Here is a 21,530-nt window from a genome sequence, read left to right as displayed (position 1 = left end):
AAGAGTTTGCAATCTGAAGATTTAACACCTGGTAAGTCCTTCTTGGAATGGAACAGCTTGATATATTGCCTGAACAAAAGTGAAGGGTTAATAGCTGATGGCATTGTATCTTCAATGAAGAAAAGAGAGCATCTCCTACTGGATAATCAAATCTTGTTAGCTGCTATTCATGTTGATCCAATGAGCTGAATTTTGTTAAGCAATGACCAGACTGATACTGCAAAAAAGGCCCTATATGATGTAGCAGTTCGCATGAAGGCATTACTACCTGAAACACCACCACTGGATGAAGCTATAAGCACTGGTAACTCACTCTCTTCAAATGAAGAATTAGACTTCGATTCCTACTTGGACAAAATGGAACTTTCAACAGTAAAGCTATGTTGCATATGTGTGAAAGATAAACGACCAGAAAATGTCCAAACAAAGGGATTCTAGCAGGAGTAAAGAGCTTGGTTGAAAGTAAGGGACACCAACTCTTATTTTTACTACCATACTCTCCATTCCTGTTGAGAACATGTTCTCTAAATGGAAAGAAGTAGTAAAAAGAAATAAGCTAATTATTTCGGGTGCCTTATTAGAAAGCAATAATAGTGTATTTTTAACAATAAGCAAGCAGGATTGCTCAAATTATTATAAAAAAAGTTTAGCTTTTTGCCTAAATACATAAGAGGAGAAAGCATTAATGATTTATAAATCATTTATTAATTATTACATATTTTTTTAATGTTTTTTGAGAAAAACTTTTATTGTAAAAATACTGTTATATTTAATTTTATTACAAATGTATTGATTTATGAATAATTAGGGGGTCTACATTTTTTTTGAAGTTTGGTTGCAAAAGTGTGAAGTTTGAATGCAAACGTGGGAAGATAAAATGAGAAACCCTGTAAATACAGAGGAGTTGGAATCGGGGGTACCAGAAACTGAGGAGTTGAAGGATTTATCTACCGACTCAACAGCCCTGGTTGTCATGTCGTGCTGCTCCTTCCATTATGCTGCTTGTCAGGTCTGTCAGATGCACAGCCCAAACAGAAGGAGCTCACATGACAGCCTGACAACACTAAGGCTAATCATAAGGTGGTGGCTAAGCGTTGTCAGCCCTCGCCAGTGTCGGACAGATCCCCAGATTGATAAATGATGCAGATCGAATGAGAAATGGTTTTTCTGTTTGAATTCACTTTACATATTAAAATATTACTGACTAAGGGTGGCTAGACTGTCCCATGATGGATGTACAAGTGTTGTTCCTGCAGCCCTGTACCCTGCTGCAGGTCACATGTTCCCCCCTGCAGGTCACATGTTCCCCCGTGGCCTATACCGTCCTTGGTTTGGGGGTAATGTGTCCTGTCACCTAAGACACTGCAGGGATGCGGAGGGAGACGGCGGCTGGCGGAGGCCGGTTCTCTTTTTTCATCAGGTTACATTTTTCTGCAGGGCCTTCGGCTGTTTAGTGAAAGCAGGCGTCAGTAACCCAATAAGAGAGCTGTGTGCGGAGGGCCTCTGCTGAGCCCTGGCTGGGGCCCGGCTGGATGATAGACGTGTCAGAGGTGTCACAGCCTGAGGGAAAGAGCGGAGAATGAAGAGAATTAAGGCCTTGTAATAGGAACCGCTGTCTGCCTTTCAGCAGCCCAGCCTGAAACAACAAACAGCAGCCGGGCGTGAGCCACATGGTGCTTCGCTCAAGGGACACAGGCTCGCTCAGCCATCTTCCTGCACCACCAGGCACCTGGAGCCTCACTGGAGCCGTGTCTAGGAATAAGTTCAATAAACACCAATGCAGCTTGTAGCTGAATATTCCTTCACCTGCGCTCAGTGCTGCTGCAACCAAAAACAATATTCATACGAGATACGGTTTGACAGGAACATCACCTGAATGAGGCACTGTTAAAGCCCCACTCAAGTTTTCCCCAAGCTGGACTTTTTATTTGTTTATGCCACATTGAGGGAAGGGAAGGTAGGTTAAAGTGCACCAGTGCCCAGACCATGAATATTATAGCATGTGTGGCATCCCAGTGTCTATGCAGCCTCTTAATCCCTCCTGCATAACCCAGACTGTCTATGGATACAGATCTCTGTCGCAGTTTCTAGTAGCAGCACCTGCTGTTTGTTTATATATGAAACCCGTCAGCCTTTCCAATACTGTTTTCTATTTGAAGACAACAGGGAGAAGATCTGCAGTTTGACTTCCTGTGTTCTGGAAAATGAATTTCCCAAAGGCTGACCTTACAGAAGTCAGATCAAAGCAGAACCAAAACATTTTTTCAAATTGCGACCATGCAGATTTCATACACATCGAACTTTCCCTTCTGCAATAAATAACCTTACCTGCCTGATCACAATTTTTCAAATACATTCATCTGTCCTATTGCAGACTCTGTCATCTTTGTCCTACTTTTCTTTCTAGATTCTATCTTCAGCCATCTTGATTGGCGGGGTTATTATTATTATTTCTGATAAACAGTATGTATATAGCGTCAATATGTTAACGCAGCATAGTGCATTAAATAAGGCTTGCAAATGACAGACAGATACAGACAGTGACAGATGAGGAGCAGAGGACTCTGTCCTGAAGAGCTTACAATCTAAGAGGGGAAGCAGGAGTTCATTCTGTCCTCGCAGCTGCAGGGCAAACCGGGATGCGCTGGGTATCCTGGCTTTCTATGCTGAGCTGTGATTTTCAACAGAATAAAATAAGAATCAGACAGGTAAGTTTATTTCTTTCAGAACTTTCAGAGACATCAACTGCCCCATTATACAATAAATAATAAAGCCCTTGTCTGATCCCAAATTTTGAAAATTAATTGTTAGTTGTGCATCAAAATGGGCAATCAGTACAATTATTACCTAGAGGATGGCAGAACAGAAGTGCTCATGGGATATTGTAAAAGAAACTATTACCCATGATTGGTAATTCTGTGCTGAAACGGTGTTGCCATCACAGGCCGCTCCTTGGTGTTGCACTTTTTGGTTTGGTGATTTTCTAGTAGAGCCGGAATTCTGCGAGTTCTCTATCCCTCTGCACCTGCTATTTGTAGGATCGGCTTCCCCTGTTCTGGCTGTCAGGAAGCCGCACAGCACGAAGACCGCAAGGTGTTAACGATCCGGCTTGCTGTGTCCAGATGGACAAATTCCACCGCATTTTATAGGAAGCATTTATACTTTACAGCCTGCCAATGGGCCATCGGTTCACTGCCGAGGAAACAGGGATTTCCCATAAATCTGTGCAGCGGTAATGGCTGGCCAGACACGGACTGAGCTGTGAGGGGCAATTTTGGCTATAAAATCAGTGCAGGGGGACAGTAGGGCCCAATCCTCGCCATAGATTGTGTGCGTTATCTGCTCCCTGCTAACCCAGATAGACCAAGACTCCAATGTACTGAGACTGCAAATGTCATTGATCAACATTTGTTTTATTTGAGTAATATTGTCTGTGGGCCATTTTCTAATTTTAGTATTTTGATTGCAGCAGTAATAATCCAGCAAAACTAATTTAAAATTGATCTTTCAGTAGTTCTGCACGAATTAATTTCTGATGTGTCACAATATACAGTGACATAACCATTGAGAAAATCTCCAACTATCAATAAAATCTCCAATCTGGGTCTTTGCCTAGGCTGTGATGATGTCATCAGTCTGCTTCAGGAAGGAGGAAGATTTCCTCAGTCTCTGCCAGTGATCAGAGTGGAACATTGTAACCTTGTAGCAAGGTGAGAGGCTGCAGCAATCTTATTGGGCAGAACCTGCAGGTATCGCTTGCAATAGTAGAGGTCAAAGTACATCTGCAATCAGAAAGAAATTTATAGATGTAACTTGCATGGACGTTAAACCAGGAAAATGCAGTTAATTTAAAAAAAATTAGGGCAAGATTGTTGGCTTACACTTTCATTAACAAAGACCCGGCCTTCCCACAATGAGATCTGAACTAACCTTGTATGTGCCTAGCCTCCCCTCCCTTTTATGTGGTATTATGGCCATAGTAACTTATTGTAGTATCAGACAAGCCAGCCTTCATGTTGCACACCAGGAGTACTTTTATTTATGTTTGTTCACAAAGCACTTATGACTTGACCAGTAGGAGGCACCGTAGGTCTTTGTGCCGTACCTGGGTGGAGAAGGGAAATGGTCTTTAGTCAGGCTGTTTCCAAATTGGGTGGAATTGGCTTAGGCAGGCCCTCCAAGGAATGGGGTCACCTGACTTTGGCCAAGACTTCCTTTTCAGGAGCCTTGGGGCCTTGGGAGGTCCTTAGGTTGAGGCCCTTCGGGGAACAAGACCATATTTTTGGCTCTTTTTTTATTTTGCACCAAGCATTTACGTTTTTAATGCTTGCACAGAAAAATAAACCTCCCAAACAGGTGTTTGGATCACTCTACTCGCTCTTATTTAGTAGGCGGCCATCATACCAACATAAAAACCAAAACTGGGGGCCATCCAGACTGAATATACCCCAGCTGGCCAGAATTTACCCCTGGTGTTGATAAACTTAATTTCTTGTGTGCTGCCCCATCGGCCCGTCTCCCTTTTCTCGTCCTCATCTGGTTCTCATTTCTGCTCAGCTCTCTAATCCCCTCCATGTCTCTTTCACAACCAAATCTGCTGAACAATTAGCCTTGAAGTGACGCCTCAGCCCTCCGCCGCCCCTCATCGCCCTCTGCAAGCTTCAATCGGCCCTCAGGCGCACAGGGGAATTATTCTTGTAAGCTGCCAATCCTCATTTCTTCGGGTGTCAGGTAACTCGGCACTTACAGCTGACGCTGCGGAGAACCGATAACCAAAACACCAGGCTAATTCTATTTTATGGAAAAAGCGCCAACCTATGATGTAGCGCTGTACATGATGTATGAGTGTTTGGGTTGGTTTTATGGAAAGAAGATTTCATTAGGATTAAAAAACTTTTTTGTTGATGAAACTTTTATTAAGTCCACCCATGACTGGCCAGAATGACGACCATTCACACAAGTTCCAGGTGCTGCTGGGACCGGTGACACCCGAGAAGTTTGTGTCCCCTCCACAAATAATCTACAAATCCCCAAGGTGGCGCCGTTCACTTCAAAGAAGAGACGCAGCGGCTGAATCCTGTAACATGAACGTACCGCCGCTGAAACTCAGAGAATTCCTCGGGGTGAGAACGGTCAATAGAAAATAGCCAAAGGGATTAAAAGTAACCGGTGAATGTGAGCTTTGATGAATGTTAGGAACACATTGGATGGTCAGCTCTGATTTCTAATGTGCAGGATCACCATGGATAATTAAAATGGTAAAACTGTCATGATATTTTAGGAAATGGGGTCAAATCCTCTTCAGCCTTGGAAACCAACTAATCACCTGAACATTCCTAAAATCTGGAATCAAAAGTATCAGCACCCAAAGTGCAGAAATAACGGGCATTCAAATAGCAGTGATACCTAGTGAAGTGGTGGCTTCAATTCTGGAAATGCTAGTTGCTGGGCTGTCACACTGACACTGTAGCAGATCAGGAAATATTTCCTTAAATCTCTCTCAATGATTAGACAGCAACATTGTAACAAGTCACAAGATGAAAGGATGCAGCAGGGTCTGATCTGCATCAGACAATTGAGAGCAGAGTCAGGAAGAAGATGGTGACCCTGAATGATGCCCAAACGAACATGATGCCATCTTCCTGGAGAGAACAATTAAGAAGGCAGCATTCTCAGGAGGAGTAATGTGACCTCTGTGAGAGGTAATACATACCTGGAAGTGTCATGCTGACACAGCATGCATTGACGTATGATACTGTAATTCAGCTGACCCACTAATCACATGGAGGATGATTTACTAAAGGTATTTAGGCTGGGCACTTACCTGGGTAATTGATCTACATGCCAGAGATCATTTAACCAATCTCAGCAGATGGATGAGTAAGATGCACAGTGCCATCTAGTGGCCAATCTTCAGATCTATAGATACCAAGCTTTTTTTTACATCTGTCCCATCAGGAAGATTTACTATCACTTCCTGTCCTGTGGAGTTTTCCTTTAGAGCTACTTTAGGTCAATAACAGGATAATGAAATCCTTGCGGGCCTGCAGTCTCCTGTGGGCCATGCTGTTAAATCTTGTTCCCTGGCTCCTTCTTTACGGTATACAATGGTAATTCCCATTATGGCAGCCAGGCAGCCGCACCTGTACAGGATATTTACAGCATGCATAGAGCAAAGGTCCCCCAATAAACCATTCACACCCCGACAGATGTTTATTTCGAGGCTGTGATGGCTGAAAAGAGGAACGAGGGATCGGAGGAAGAAAGGTGGGTAACGGGTAAAATCAGTAATATTTGCTCTAGACTGGTGCACACCTGGCAGGACCTGGTGGTAGGATTAGAATTCCCCTTGGTGCTATTTTTGGGCCAATCATCCATCTGGTTCATAAATGTTAAGTGTCCAAAATCTAAACACCATTGAAGTTAATGTGGAAAAAATTCTGGAGGTTTGTTCTGGTCCTGTGAAGGTAACTACAGGAATCAAATGTACCAGAATATCACGAGGAGACCTCCAATGTCTCAAGCTGATTGGTGGGGTCATGTGGAAAATGCAAAATTTTCACCGGCCCCACAGACAGCAAAACAAAAGTATTGGACTGTATAATGCGCATATCACCAGCAGCAGTGCTGCCCAATGCCGCAATAAATCATGCAGTACAAGGAGCCTGGTGACTGCAGAAAGGATGATGATACTGACCGCACAGCTTTATACACTGACGCTACGCTCCCTGCCTGACACAGTCCTGGCTGCAGCATGTTCTGAATATAAGTCCTAAAACACTGAGCCCTCTTTTTGTAGAACAAATCCAAATGATATTCTGGTGGAATTTACAACTTCAACACAAATCAGAACAGAAACTCCACCTGGCAACAGAGAGCACCATATATACAGTATGTCCCGAACCTGTGCTGTCATATGGTCCTGCAGGGTCACCCTGATGTTACAAGGGAGCCATCTAGAGGTCACTCAGTTATACTGCTCTAGGTCATCATATAATTTAATATTATACAATGTTTATATAGCACCAACATATTATGCAGTGCTGTACATTAAATAGGGGTTGCAAATGACAGACAGATACAGACAGTGATACAGGAGGAGGAAAGGACCCAGCCTATAAGAGCATACAATCTAAGAGGTGGGGGAAAAATCACACAATAGGAGGGGGATATGGAATGGTGGGAAGTAGTGAGGATTAGGAGACAGAAGAAGACGGGTAGGTGAGTTTGAAGCATTGGGTTTTGAGGGCTCTTTTAAATAAGCAGAAATGACCAAACCTAATAAGACAAGAAAGACCATTCCAGAGAGTCGGGGCAGCTCTAGAAAAGTATTGGAGCTGTGCGTTTGATGAGGTTATGAGTGAAGAAGTCATTAGTAGGTCATTGGAGGAGTAGAGAGAGCGGCTGGGGGAGATTCTTCTATCAAAACAGAAAGGTAAGTGGGACAAGAACTGTGAAGGAATTTGAAGGCAAAGCACAGGTAGACTGTGTATGGAGCAGGTAGGTGGGCAGGCTGTGTATGGGGTAGGTAGGTGGGTAGAATGGAGGAGTCTGGCTTCAGCATTCATAATAGATTGTAGAGGAGTTAGTGGAAACAGATTCTAGAGTCGGGTTAGTGGAATACTAGAGAGGAGGAGGTTACAGTAGTCCAGACGAGAGATGATAAGAGCATGTACAAGGAGTTTGGTGATCTCGGGACAGGTAGGGGCAGATTTTGGAGATGTTGCGTAGGTGAATGTGACAGGACCTGGAAATGTTCTGAATATGGGGGGCAAATGAGAGTGCAGGAATCAAATGTGACACCAAGACAACGTGCCTGAGGGCAGGGGGGAATAAGTGTTATAACAGAAATATGTCAGGGGGAGATGCGGAATTTGAGGGGGGGATGATGATGAGTTCTGTTTTATCCAGGTTGAGTTTCAGGAATCGGTCAGACATCCATTATTATTATTAATATTAAACAGGATTTATATAGCGCCAACATATTACGCATCGCTGTACATGATGAGATGGCTGACAGGCAGCATGAGACCTTATCCAGGACTGAGGGAGACAGGTCAGGGGTGGACAGATAGATTTGAGTGTCATCAGCATACAGATGTAAGCCAAAGGAGGATATGAGACTACTGAGAGAGGAGGTGTACAGAGAAAACAGAACCGGTCCAAGGACTGACCCTTGGGGAACACCAACATGGAGGAGAGTGGGGGAGGAGGAATTACCATGAAAAGAAACTTGAAAGGAGCGGTCAGACAGATAGGAAGCAAACTAAGAGAGAGCAGTGTCACTGATACCAATGATTTGGATTAGAGGGGTCAAATTAGATACCATGTAGAGAAATTAGAGTCTGGGGCAGAACAAAGCAAATGTGTTTGTGAGTCTGCATGAAGGGATAGGCATATAGTACTGAAAAAATTATACACATTCTTCTAGCTTTGTAAAGTCCTCCAGCAGAGCCAAGTATTTTAGGAGAGCAGAGTTTGCAGGGAGCTTGGGTTTTGCAGGCATTTGCAAACACTTGTGTGGAGGTTTATACGCTTATGCATGTATTTTTAATACCTTGTAATTCCAATCCAAAAAATAAAAAGCAGCGTGGGGTCCCCCTATAATAAAATCAGACTTAATAGAATTTCCTTCCTTTTGCATAACCAGATACCCCCCACCTGCCCCCAACAGTGGCAATAGGCATAGTTAGTAGAGTGGTTCATTCCCACAGCATGATCCTGGTGTTGAAGGAGTCTGTGGAGCTTACTGGAATCTGGAAGTGCCCTTTATTAAGGGGTTACCAGATATCCACCCCTTCATCCTGTGGAATGAATACATAATACCCCCTAACCATTCCCATAAAGATTTAAATAATTCCTAGAAAAAAAAAACAATACAAAGGTAAATATAAAAAACATAAAGTGCTGCAATAGAAAAGTAGATTTTCCTTTTCAAGTAAATTCCATTGAGGCATAAATGCCACAACGCATTACAAGGTGCGCAGTACTGCAGCCTTTGCTGCGATTCCTTTACAAAAATGTTACAGTTTGATTGCTTGTGGACATTTAGGCTCCAATGATAAACACGCTTAACATGTGATAAAACATGTGCGCTTCCACATGTATGGGGCCCTGCAGGATCTCATTCATCCAGATCACAGTATATCTAGAGGTGGCCAGTCACGTTCATTTTGTAATATTGGTGACGTTTCGCTTTTCCGTCCATCAAGAAAAATGTTGGGATCTGCGTAAAGTGATGGCAGTAAAGGGTTACCCTCTCCTAGCCCCCCCCCGGCCGGCGGCATTGCGCTGTCGTAACACAAAGCACACCCCCTCGGCGTACACAAAGCCGGAGGTCAGCGCGGGGTTAATCCGGACTGTTTGTTCACGTCAGAAAGAAAAAACATCGGCGGCTTCAATCTGTGTTGTTTTTGGACCCATCTGGTGGGTGAAAGTTTCCTTCCTTGTACTTTGCACAGAGAGGGGGACGGGCCCTCTCCTGCCGTCTGTCTTGCTGGATCCAGAGCCCATAGGCAGGTAAGTGATGGTGGCGCATTGGGTGGAGTGGCCGCACGTGCCTGGGCAAGGCATCCGAGGCCTGATCCCGCCAATGCTGCCAAAACGCCTTAAGATATCCCACCATCTGATGCTGACTTTGAAATATTCAGTGTCATCTCCAAAATGCTGTGTCACTGGCCAAATTTTTATTTTCCCCTCAGGCCAAATCCTGTTCCATCTTGTGGTCACGTATAAGCCAGGACTTTTTGGTAATTTTCTTACTAACGCAATGAATATGCATTATAAATCAACCACAAATTATCACATGACCATTATATTATTCATGGTGGCCTTATCAACCCCGCCCACAAGGAGCTAACAGGGCCGACTTGCAGGTGTGATTAGTAATTCATTCCCGGTTATCGATTCTAAACTCTATTTATACTCACCTGTCCCTGTTCCGTCACAGTGTACTGCCATCTTCCAATCCAATCTTCAGCCATCTTGATTGGCCTTGCTGGGATGTGCTGAGTATTCTATGGTTTTGCAGGTTGAAGGCTGTGATCAGACAGGGTAGTGTGCTCATTGCAGGAAGGACATTGCCTGCCTCTTTCTGCAAAAAACCCTACCTGATCTCCTCCCCTGCTTTAAAAGACTCTTTATGTGTAGGTTACCCACTAGAGGGAGCTCTCAGTGGCTCAGTAAGGATACTCCGCCTCTCCTGTCCCTTCATACTTCCAAATACACATATGATATACATTATTAGGCTTTACACAGCTTTGCCACCTAGCACAGCCCAGTCTGGCAGGGGAAACTTCTTCACTTCCTGTTTAATAAAAAGGTTGTCACGCCAGGACAGGAATTGAAGAAAATCCCATACAAGCAACAGAGACTGAAGAGAGGTAAAAGGATTCTTCAAAGGACTAAGGCCTCTGTCAGGGTGCTGTGGCAGATTTCTCAATGTTCCTGTCTAGTGATAGGTTGTCACACAGAACAGGAAGTGGAGGGAAATCTTTCTAATGGAGTCGAGTAAAACTTTGATAGGGGTTCGGATCTTCCTCCCAATGTTTATCCCAACATATGGTAATTGTAACTGATATAAAATCAGCACATTGAGTTCCTGTAACAACGTCATTGATAGGGCCTGAGAATAAAAATATTGCATCACATTCTATATATCACAACCAATATAATCCTCAGTATCGTATCTAAATCCTCACACCAAACCCAACCTAAGCAGGACACCAAACCCAAGCTTTATAATCTCCAAATCATTATTAGATCCCAAACATGTGCAGAAACAAAATTTCTATTACTATTATTATTACACAGTATTTATACAGCGCCATCATATTCCACAGCTCCGTACAAAGTCGATAGTCTTGTCACTAACTGTCCCTCAAAGGAGCTCACAATCTAGTGTCCCTACCATAGTCATATGTCATTAATGTAGTCAAGGTCAAATCTGAGGGGAAGCCAATTACCCTTACTGCAGGTTTTTGGGACGTGGGAGGAAACCAGAGTACCCCGAGGAAACCCACGCAGACACGGGGAGCACCTGCAAACCTGATGCAGATAGTGTCCTGGCGAGATTCAAACCTCGGACAGAGCGCTGCAAAGGCAAGAGTACTAACCACTGAGTGAAAAAAATTCTGGTGAAACAGCAAATAAAACTTTATTAGCATGATAATGGGGTGGGGAAGCCTCTTATGTAATAGCATAATGAGTTTTGAGTGTTCCTGTCCACCAAATGCCACGACTCTCCATCTGTGGGTCCGAAAATGCCAAATTCAGTTACTTTGTATTGGTTGTAGAGTGTTGTCACCGGGATAGGTATAAAGTCAAATTTCCATGTTGGTTGTCTCTAGAACAGGAAATAAGGCGAAACTAATGGGGGCACCTAATTCAATGGCAGCTGTCAAAAGAATTTCTCCTGGAGATCTCCTCCCTGTCAAATTAGGTTCTAACTGTCCATGTTGTTCCACTAAAACCTAATTTTAAACCATAACCCACACATAATGTACAGTTAATGTGCCATCATAGCAATGTGTCAATAATAATACCAATATAAAAAGTAAAAAATGTCAAATCCACAACTTCCAGAGGGGTTAATTAATATTTAGCTGGAGACAGGAGTGTAGGGATCAGTAGGGGGGACCATCACAAACAGGAAGCACATCAAGATGTGAGAATCAGAATTTCCATGAAATTGGTATAATAACAAACCGGAAGAGCTGTGTGTGCTGCTATTCACTTGTATTCTCTCCTTGTCAAGGCAGATGTGCCAGCTTGTAATCCCCTCCCCTAACACTAGAGGCTGCCCTCACTGCTGCCTGATCTGAGATCTAATAATTCACAGTCTGGGTTGCTGCAGGTGGGCAAGGTGGTAAATGAATGAATTATTTATTACATGGAGCTCTTCAGGTGTCCTCAGGCAGAAAATAGGGCAACCTTTATGTCTGACAGGGAGTGAATACACGTAAACAATGGAAAGTCAAGTAATCCCTGAGAGGGATTGCACTGTCTGTTCCAGGGCAGAGTCTCAGAATATATCAGATGCTCATTGAATAACTTGAGTGTAAATTTAGAAATACCTGAAATGTTAAAAGGGTAAGGTGTTAGGAGGAGGTGAGGAGTTAGGGACGGAAGTTAGGGGTGTGCCCTTAGGTTGGGGGTTACTATAGGTATATGTATGGAAGAATTGCATATTACAAAAGGAGAGCAATGCAGTTCTTTCCTTAGACTAAGCTTTAAAAAGAGATCATGTGACCCAATGCCTAGGCATTATTATTTAGTTTTCTTCATTTAGATGTGGATTGTGTTCTGTCCACAAACATGAAGGGGTTAAATGTTGGAATTTAGCAGATCTGTAATGTAATTTAGCTTCTAATGTGTAAACTAGCAGAGCGGTGACAACTGGGATGATTGTGTAACTGACACACTGCTGTCATGTGTTGGGGGGGGTGTCACTTCTACTGTCCTGCATCAGCAGCTCTGGGTGAAAGAGAAGAGTGCTGGACCCGGGGTGACATACTGACACCCGCCATGTGCTGAGACCCCCAGCTCTGCCACACAGGGGACACAATTCTGTCATTGCAAAGATTCTGGCTTTACCTTTTCAGGACAGGTAAGGAGGAGGAACACAGGGGTGTGAATCACAAAATCTGACGAATGGTTTGTATAGGGAAATCAGGGCTGAAATGACCATAAATGCTGCATTGCCATTGGCCGAATTGTCACCAGACCTCCACAGGGGCCAGAAAGTCTAAAGGTGATCCTGTACTGGTAGATTCTGCCTGGTGACTGTCCAACCTCTATGATGTCTGTCCTCATTGTATAGTGTCTGCACTTCCCATATAGTTATTATTCTACCCGCCTGCTGGCCTGTTTGTCACTTACCTGACCTACCTGTATGGTGTTTGTACTTCTCATATATTGTCTATCCTATTGGCATGGTGTTTGTCCTTCCCATGCAGTGTCTGCTCAGTATCTGTTATAGCGGTAGGTTGTCTGTCTGGTGTCTGTCTTCCCCATTAAGTGTCTGTCCTGCCAGCATGGTGTCTCTATCCTCCTTGTAGGGTGTCTTTCCTACCTGTATGGTGTCTATTGAGTGTATGCCCTTCCCTTGTTGTCTCTCCAGTGGTTGTTCTCTATGTATGGTGTCTCTCTCCTCCCTGTAGGTCGTGTGCCTGTTTTACCTGTATAGTGTCGGTCCAGTGGTTGTCCTCCATGAATGGTGTCTTTTGGGTGTCTACCCTCCACATGTTGTCCGTCCAGTGATTGTTCTCTATATATGGTGTCTTTTGGGTGTCTGCCCTCCCTATGTTGTCTGTCCAGTGGTTGTCCCCAATGTATACACCATCTATCCTCCTTGCAAATTGTGTTTTCCTCTCCTTATGGTGTCTGTCCTACCTGTATGGTGTCTGTTTCTTGGCTGTCCTCCCATATGGGGTCTGTCCCCCTCACATTATATTTTTCTTAAAATCTATTTTATAGATTTAGAATCTGCCTGGAGTTTGACCTCCTTGTAAGTCTGTTGGATGTCTGTCCAGTGCCTGTCCTCCCAATATGGGATCTGTCTTGTGTCTGTCCTTTCATATTTTGTATGTCCGGTCTCTGTCCTACTTGTAGGGAGTCTGTCCTTTCATATGGTGAATGTCCAGTGTCTGTCCTACTTGTAGGATGTCTGTCTTTCCCTATGGTGGATGTCCAATGTCTGTCCTACTTGTAGGGTGTCTGTCTTTTCATATGGTGGATCTCCAGTGTCTGTCCTACTTGTAGGTTGTCTGTCCTTTCATATGGTGAATGTCCAGTGTCTGTCCTACTTGTAGGGTGTCTGTCCTTTCATATTGTGGATCTCCAGTATCTGTCCTACTTGTAGGATGTCTGTCCTTCCGTATGGTGGATCTCCAGTGTCTGTCCTTCTTGTAGGATGTCTGTCCTTTCATATGGTGGATCTCCAGTGTCTGTCCTACTTGTAGGTAGTCTGTCCTTTCATATGGTGAATGTCCAGTGTCTGTCCTACTTGTAGGGAGTCTGTCCTTCTGTATGGTCTCTGTCTGGTGTCTGTACTACTTGTAGGGAGTCTGTCCTTCCATATGTTGTAAGTTCCGTGTCTGTACTACTGGTAGGGTGTCTGTCCTTTCATATGGTGGATGTCCAGTTTCTGTCCTACTTGTAGGGTGTCTGTCCTTCTATTTGGTGTATTTCCAGTGTCTATCCTTCTTTGTAGGGTGTCTGTCCTTCCGTATGGTGGATGTCCAATGTCTGTCCTACTTGTAAGATGTCTGTCCTTCAATATGATGGCTGTCCAATGTCTGTCCTACTTGTAGGGAGTTTGTCCCCCCATATGGTAAACGTGTTCCACTGTCTGTCCATTTTATGTCCTCCTCCCATGATCTGCACTTTGGCTGTCCTTCTTTTGGGATAGTGCCTGTCCTCCCTGCACATCAATGGACTCCTGTGGCCCCTCTCACCCTCTTCTCTCCTCCTCAGGTCGGGGCTGGGGGATGCTGAAATGCCCCTCATTTGCCTGTCTGACTTTGAAGCCTACGCCAAAGACCATTTGCCCAAAGCCACCTGGGAGTATTATGCCGCGGGGGCCGATGACTGCTGCACGCGGGATGACAACTTGCTCGCCTTCAAACGGTAAATACAGGGAGGATTCTGGGAACTTTCGCATTTAAGAGAAACCATTGTCACTGCCTATGTCTAGAGGTTAAAGATATGAACCAAAGTATTTAATTGTGAAATATGTCTGCAGTATCCGGCTGAGACCTCGTATGCTGCGGGATGTGTCAGTGACCGATACAAAGACAACGGTTCTAGGAATGGAGGTCAGCTGTCCAATTGGGATTGCGCCAACAGCCTTCCACTGCCTAGCATGGCCGGACGGAGAGATGAGCACTGCCAGAGGTAGGGGGTACCAGTCTGCAGTTGGGGGGTCTTGGTTTACCATTCAAAGGTTTAGACCCTGATTTATTAATCTGCAATAGTTTTAAAGGACAGGTGAGACACGCCAAAGGTGTGGTGTGAAGCTCCTCCTGCCGGGGGAGGACTGAAGGGGAATAAATGGCCGTCACTAAATCTATTGGGGCTGCTGATATCTAATCCAAGATGGCGGCACCAAGCAGACATCTCATGATTTTTTGGAGGATTTCAGAGGTATATAGCCTGAATAAAATATCAATTCTCATATAATCCAATGGGAAGATTGTTATTGCAGTGACTTGTCTGGTGACAGGGCCTCTTTAAGAACTTTATGATGTTTATCCTTTACCAGATACAAAGATAACACATTGATATTAAACATTAACTTTTTTATCATAAATCCTTCAGGTCACAGGAAAACACACGTTCACATATTAAATCCAAAGTTTCTATTGTCTACATGGCTTTAAAGAGAACCTTACACTCTATAGCAAGCAGCTACTATTGACATGCAACAGGCATCACACAGGGATTACAGATATCTTCTGAGAATCATCTACTGACCTACAAATAAAAGAATCTAGACCTCCATTGTAGCCCAATATGTGCTGCACTGCACTGGTTACATAGTCAGGCAGTAAAAAGATGGACTATGGACATAGTTGATCCAGAGGAAGGCCAAAAACAGCCCCTGCTACAATTTGTCCCAATAGGAGAAAAAAATTCCTTCCTGATTCCATGAGGCGATCGGATGTTCCCTGGATTAGCAGTCTCTGTTATCTTTAATTTAAAGCCATAATCCCCAGTTATGTTCTGTGCTAAAAATATATGTTATATTCTAGAAATCATCCAGCTTTTTCTTAAAGCAATCTATAGTAGTTGCTGAATCTATTTCTTGAGGGAGCCGATTCCACATTTTCACACACCTTACAGTAAAGAATCCCTTCCTTATCCCGAGCTTAAACTTCTTTTCCTCCAGTCGCAAAGAGCGCCCCCTTGTGCTTTGTAATGACCTTACAGTGAATAATTGGGGAGAGTTCTCTATATGGAATGTTTATATATTCATACAGGGTGATCATATCCCCCTTATACGTCTCTTCTCAAGGGAGAATAGATTCAGTTCAGCTAATCTCTCCTCATAGCGGAGCTCCTCCATTCCTTTTATTAGTTTAGTTGTCCTTCTCTGCACTCTCTCCAATCCCGCAATGTCCTTTTTGTGAACTGGTGAACTGACCAATGTTTTGTACAGGGACAGGATTATGTTTCCATGTTTGGCATACATGACATGACAGGTTAGGGGTGTACAGAAGCCAAAAACCAAAATGTCTGCACCTTTCTGTTCTTAGTGCTGCGGATCTCCTGCAGCTTCGTCCTGTCTTCATGCATTCCAGCAATGACTTCATGACCAGGTTTCCTGCTGGTGACAACAGTGAACCACACTTGCATGAAATGGCTACTTGTAGTCACCATCAGAAGCCCATGTGACAGGGTGACAACATAAGAGTAAACTGAGACAGTAAAAAATTATTAAAGGACTCCATCAGGGTCATTCATTCCAGGGCCAATACCAACAGACCTGACAAACTCCATGCAGCTTGTGTCTTTTGTTGAAGTTACACCTTTTTATCCACCAGAGAGATCTAGGATGTTTTTGCTTTTTGTGTTCCAGCTGCTGAGGGTCTCAATCTGTGCTATGTGGCCAGCACCTACTCTACCTGCTCGGTGGAAGAGATTGTGGCAGCGGCACCGGAAGGGCTCCGATGGTTCCAGCTCTATGTGTACCGTGACCGCAAGCTGTCGGAGAGGCTGGTGCACCGGGTGGAGGCACTGGGCTTTAAGGCCTTGGTGCTGACCGTGGACGTTCCATATACCGGCAAGAGAAGGAGTGACATTCGCAACAACTTCCGCCTCCCGCCGCATCTCAAGGTCAAAAACTTTGAAGGAGTTTTTGAGGTGAGGCCGGAGATCAGGGGGAGTTGTAGTTACACAAAGGGGATCACTTACTTTAATATTGTGTACCTCTCTGTGGCTGCATCAGATTTATATTGTACAGCCAGCCACAGATTTTCAGTTTTGCAATAGGCCTGTGTCCCCAAAGGCCAAGGGAAGGGGTGCTCACTTCCTGTCTTGGAAATCTGTCTAATGGAGACACAGGCAAGAAAATTTTCAGTAGAGTGATGAAGTGATTTTTATATAGTGCAGACAATAAAAAGAAATTCTGTACAAAGCCATTGTGCTCCCTTACATATCAGTTCCTAGACTCCAGTGACCCCCAAATCCTCCCCTAAAAATACCTGCAAATATAAATATTCTCCCCAGAGGTCCCAACACCTCCAACTTCAAAAAGTTCTGGTTTTAGTTACATTGCCGTCTTTTTTCTTTCTGTAGGAACAATGCGGTCCTGACAACTACGGCGTCCCAGCCAACACCCTGGACCCATCCATCAGCTGGAAGGACATTTATTGGCTACGGAATCAGACCCGCCTGCCAATCATCATCAAGGGAATACTGACGAAGGAAGACGCAGAGTTGGCGGTGGAGCACGGTGTCCAGGGAATCATTGTATCCAATCACGGAGGGCGCCAGCTGGACGGGGAACTGGCCACGGTATGTAAATACTTTCCAGGGGGGAATAAGACATTGGATATTGTTAAATCCTGCTTAATACACAGTTGCAGCACAGACAGTAGATAAGACAAATTCTAACTGAGACAGTCTGTCCTTGCCTAGAGAAAGACCCTTGTTCTCTGTCTAGAAGCAGCGGTCTCTCTGCAAAAGTCTCTCACTCCCCGTATGAGTCAAAGCCACATCAGAGGAAACATGAATTTTTCTGATTGCTCTTACTCAGCAGGTGTGTCTTGGGCTTCTACAGAGAGACCACTGATTCTGTACAGTCCTTCTATGCTGGATGGAGGCAGTAGGCAGGCTTTTCTGCTCAGGCTGTGGCTGCTTTTTAAAATTATCGAACTGTTAGAGTTTGAAGACCTTTTGTTCAGGTACACCGTAGTGTATACGGACATAGTCAGCAATAATAAAGTGACCTGTGGCATTTAAAATTTGTTTAATTGGTACTTCGAGAATCAAAGTGTGCCAAAAAAACACCCCCACGCGATCTTACCGCCGCCACCACCTGATACCTGGCATTTTCACCCAGATATCTGCTTTCATGTTGTTGGTGCCGAATTCTGACCCCAGCATCTAAATGTTGCAGCAGAAATGGAGACTTATCAGGCAGTGATTTTCCTCCCTTATCCAATGTCGGTGACCTCATGTGAATTGCTAACCCCAGATCCCTGTTCGTAACTGACAGGAGTGGCCCCTGGTGTGATTCCCCTGCTGCTGTAGTCCATCTGCTCCAAGCTTGCATTCAGAGATCTCTTCTGCAGACCTCGGGGGTAACAATTGGGTATTGGAGTCCCTGTTGTCTTTCTATCAGCTAGGGCCAGCCTGACCTCCGGCATCAACAAACCATTTGTACCCAGATATCTGCCCCTCACTGGGTAATTTCCCTTGTTTCAGACCATTCTCTGTAAACCCCAGAGATGCTCATGGGTAAAAATCCCAGCAGATTAGCAGGTAAAATATTCAGCAACAACCATGCCACATTCAAAGTCACTGAAATCACCTTTCTTTCCCATTTTGATGCTCGGCTTAAACTGCAGCAGGTCGTCCTGACAATGTCTACATGCCGAAATGCATTTCTATCGTGTGATTGGCTGACAGATATTTGTGTTATGAAGCAGTTTGACAGGTGAACCTAATAAAGTGGCCGGGGGGAGTCTGTAATATATTGCTAAGGGTTCCTCACATCACTGAGGATGTCCCGATCTTTCCGCAGATTGACGCTCTCTCTGAGATTGTGGACGCGGTCCAGGGACGCATTGAGGTGTATATAGATGGCGGCATACGGACGGGGAGTGACGTCCTGAAGGCCCTGGCCCTGGGAGCAAAGTGCGTGTTCATTGGACGGCCCATTGTGTGGGGTCTGGCGTACAAGGTGTGTACACAGGGGCAATATTTTAGCTTTTTCAGCTTTTAGTTTTCACAACTGGCACAATCTGAACAATCATTTTTGTCTTCTCTACAACTTTTTTTTTTAAACATATCTTTATTGGCAGAAAGTAGTGACAACAATCAAATTGGTCTAAAAAAAAAAAAAACAGCATCATTACATGAAAGTATATGATGGAAAAGCCAGTACATTCAAACACATGTAACTTCTACTGCCCCACCTCTGTTTTCGTAGAGTACACTATACATTTTAACAAAAAACAACATAATTAAATGAAAGGGTAAACCATAAAACAAAAACCCCTTTCAAAAAACTAATTTACTAAAATCAGACACTTTACCTAAACACATTGTCTCGGTAATACAAGATGGTCAAAATAGCTTTACATATAACAATTTCAGCATTCCAATAAAGTACTAGGTAATCACCTTCCTCAACGATTGCCAATTCCTTATGAAAGCGATGGGCTAGACCCGTCCCTATTTAAGAAGCACCTAAGGCCCGGCGATCATACCATGTGGTGTGCCGGAAAGGTTCTATAATTTCCTGCAGCTGGGCTGGGGATAAGGTGTACTGCAAATAAGGCAAGTGACAAAGAATTTTGGTGGATGAGTATCCTGGTGATGAGTGGCTTCAGTTTTATCTATAGTCAATAAAGCTTGGAGATCTCCCTTCATCTGAGAGATACCAGGGGAATTGGGTTCCAGCCACACCTTAAGGGTACACTTTTTTGCAGCTAAGAGACAGAGGTTTTCGAAGATGGTCCCCGATGATCGTGTATTTGAAAGATCAGTAGTAGGGGTACCCCCTGTGGTGCCATGAAATAACACCAATTGGGGCGAAAATGGCCCGCCACTGTTCACTAGTTATTATTTTGCGGATACGTCACCAAGAAGATTCCAAAAGTTCAAGTGTCTCTGAAGGGGAAGTGTTTAGAAAGGAAGCCCAGCGTCGTACAAAAGCTAGCATCGAACCAGTAGTGTCAAAGGACATAAGATTATTGGAGTCATCCAAAAGATGACCCAAAGTTGCAATACCTCTGCGCTTCCACAGATCAAAGGCCTTGTATGCAGAACCTTGAGGGAAATAAGGGGTGGTGAAATGGCTGCGGTAGAACCCACAAAACAACAGAACAACTTCCTAATTTCCCCCCACGCTAATAAAGTAGGCCTTAAAAGAAGATTTTTGTGGTACAGTTTAGAATGGGGTATGTAAAAGTCCCAGTTGAGACCATAGTGGGGCCAAACGTTATTCTAGCTTTACTGTGTATTGAGACGTGCCATGCCACCAGTCCTTGACATGTCTCATAGGACATGCCAAATTATATTTACGAAAGTCAGGGAAGTTGACCCCCAAATTGTCCTTGGAACAAACTAACTTAGATCTGGCAATGCGAGGGGCCTTGCCCTGCCATATAAAGGTTACAAATGCTGACTGAAGTTTTTTAACATCTGCATGACGTAAAGGAAACAGAAGGGTTTGCAATGGGTATAGAAATCTGGCAAAGTTTATCATCTTAATAGGATGGCAGCGGCCCATTAATGATATTGGAAGGGTTCTCCACTGAGGCAGCTGGGCTAAAATTAGAGATATGGGAGGAGAATAGTTCAACCTATACATATCAGGGACATTGCGAGAAACTTGAACACCTACACCAAGTTTTTGCATTTTTTATACCCAAATTACCTATACTGGCAATGAGCACAGGGGGCAGGGTTGTATGGAGACCTAAAATCTCACTTTTGGTATAGTTAAACAACTTCTTTTATTATTAGGGAGAGGAAGGCGTTCGGGGAGTGCTGCAAATTCTGACGGATGAATTTCGTTTGTCCATGGCACTCTCAGGTAAGTGTGTCTGCTATGATTGTATGCGCATGCCCTGCCTGTGTGCGCATGCTCAGATTCTGTGTGTCTGCTATGATTGTATGCGCATGCCCTGCCTGTATGCGCATGCTCATATTCTGTGTCTACTCTGCCTGTATGCGCATGCTCAGATTCTGTGTGTCTGCTCTGCCTGTATACGCATGCTCTGATTCTTTGTGTCTGCTCTGCCTGTATGCGGATGCTCAGATTCTGTGTGTCTGCTCTGATTGTATGCGCATGCTCAGATTCTGTGTGTCTGCTGTGTACGCATGCTCTGATTGTCTCGCTTTCTGGTTTCTAGGCTGCCGCAATGTTTCCGAAATCAATCGCAACCTCATTCAGTTCTCAAAACTTTAGACAGCGCCGGCATCCCTGTGCAGAAGCTGAAAGAAAAGTAACTACAGGAAATCCCTCCTCAACCTGCCGGGTGGGATTTGAAGTGCCGAAATCCTCTCATCCCGAGTTAATTGTAAATTTGAAATTTTAATGGCGGATTATTACACCAAGTGCCGTATTACTGGATTGATCTGAGCCAACCTTACTGTGATTATAGCCCACAGACAGGTCCTCTTTATATATTACAGATGGAAAAATGATGACTAATCAATAATAATCTACAAAAGAAAATCATTAAAAAAAGAACTCCACCATATATGAAGATCACAATCTCCATATACAAATCTCCCATTCTCCTATCACTTCCAGACATTTCACATCTTTTTAATAAATTGCAGCTGCAACTTTA

The 21,530-nt window shown here is 44.0% G+C and overlaps 1 protein-coding gene across 4 annotated transcripts in view; it reads left to right on the top strand.

The window, feature by feature from the left end:
• The window catches only part of HAO2 (hydroxyacid oxidase 2), a 27,108-nt gene extending 5,578 nt beyond the window's left edge, over positions 1-21,530 (top strand). The window contains exons 1-8 of one of the 4 annotated variants that reach the window (XM_072398469.1): positions 9,366-9,519; positions 14,476-14,628; positions 14,744-14,895; positions 16,580-16,863; positions 17,299-17,517; positions 18,749-18,907; positions 20,698-20,767; positions 21,087-21,530. In XM_072398469.1, coding sequence (XP_072254570.1) covers positions 14,498-14,628; positions 14,744-14,895; positions 16,580-16,863; positions 17,299-17,517; positions 18,749-18,907; positions 20,698-20,767; positions 21,087-21,142 — 1,071 coding nt within the window. In that variant the 5' untranslated portion in view covers positions 9,366-9,519; positions 14,476-14,497 and the 3' untranslated portion in view covers positions 21,143-21,530. Of the gene's footprint in view, positions 1-9,365; positions 9,520-12,448; positions 12,608-12,762; positions 12,780-14,475; positions 14,629-14,743; positions 14,896-16,579; positions 16,864-17,298; positions 17,518-18,748; positions 18,908-20,697; positions 20,768-21,086 lie in introns of those variants that run through there. The other 3 variants (XM_072398471.1, XM_072398472.1, XM_072398470.1) reach the window with 3 other exon arrangements.

The sequence above is a fragment of the Pyxicephalus adspersus genome, chromosome 1 (genome assembly GCF_032062135.1).
Source record: "Pyxicephalus adspersus chromosome 1, UCB_Pads_2.0, whole genome shotgun sequence".
Classification (NCBI taxonomy): Eukaryota; Metazoa; Chordata; class Amphibia; order Anura; family Pyxicephalidae; genus Pyxicephalus; species Pyxicephalus adspersus.
The sequence above is the reverse complement of the archived record's forward strand: the minus strand, read 5'-3'. Positions and strand labels throughout refer to the sequence as shown.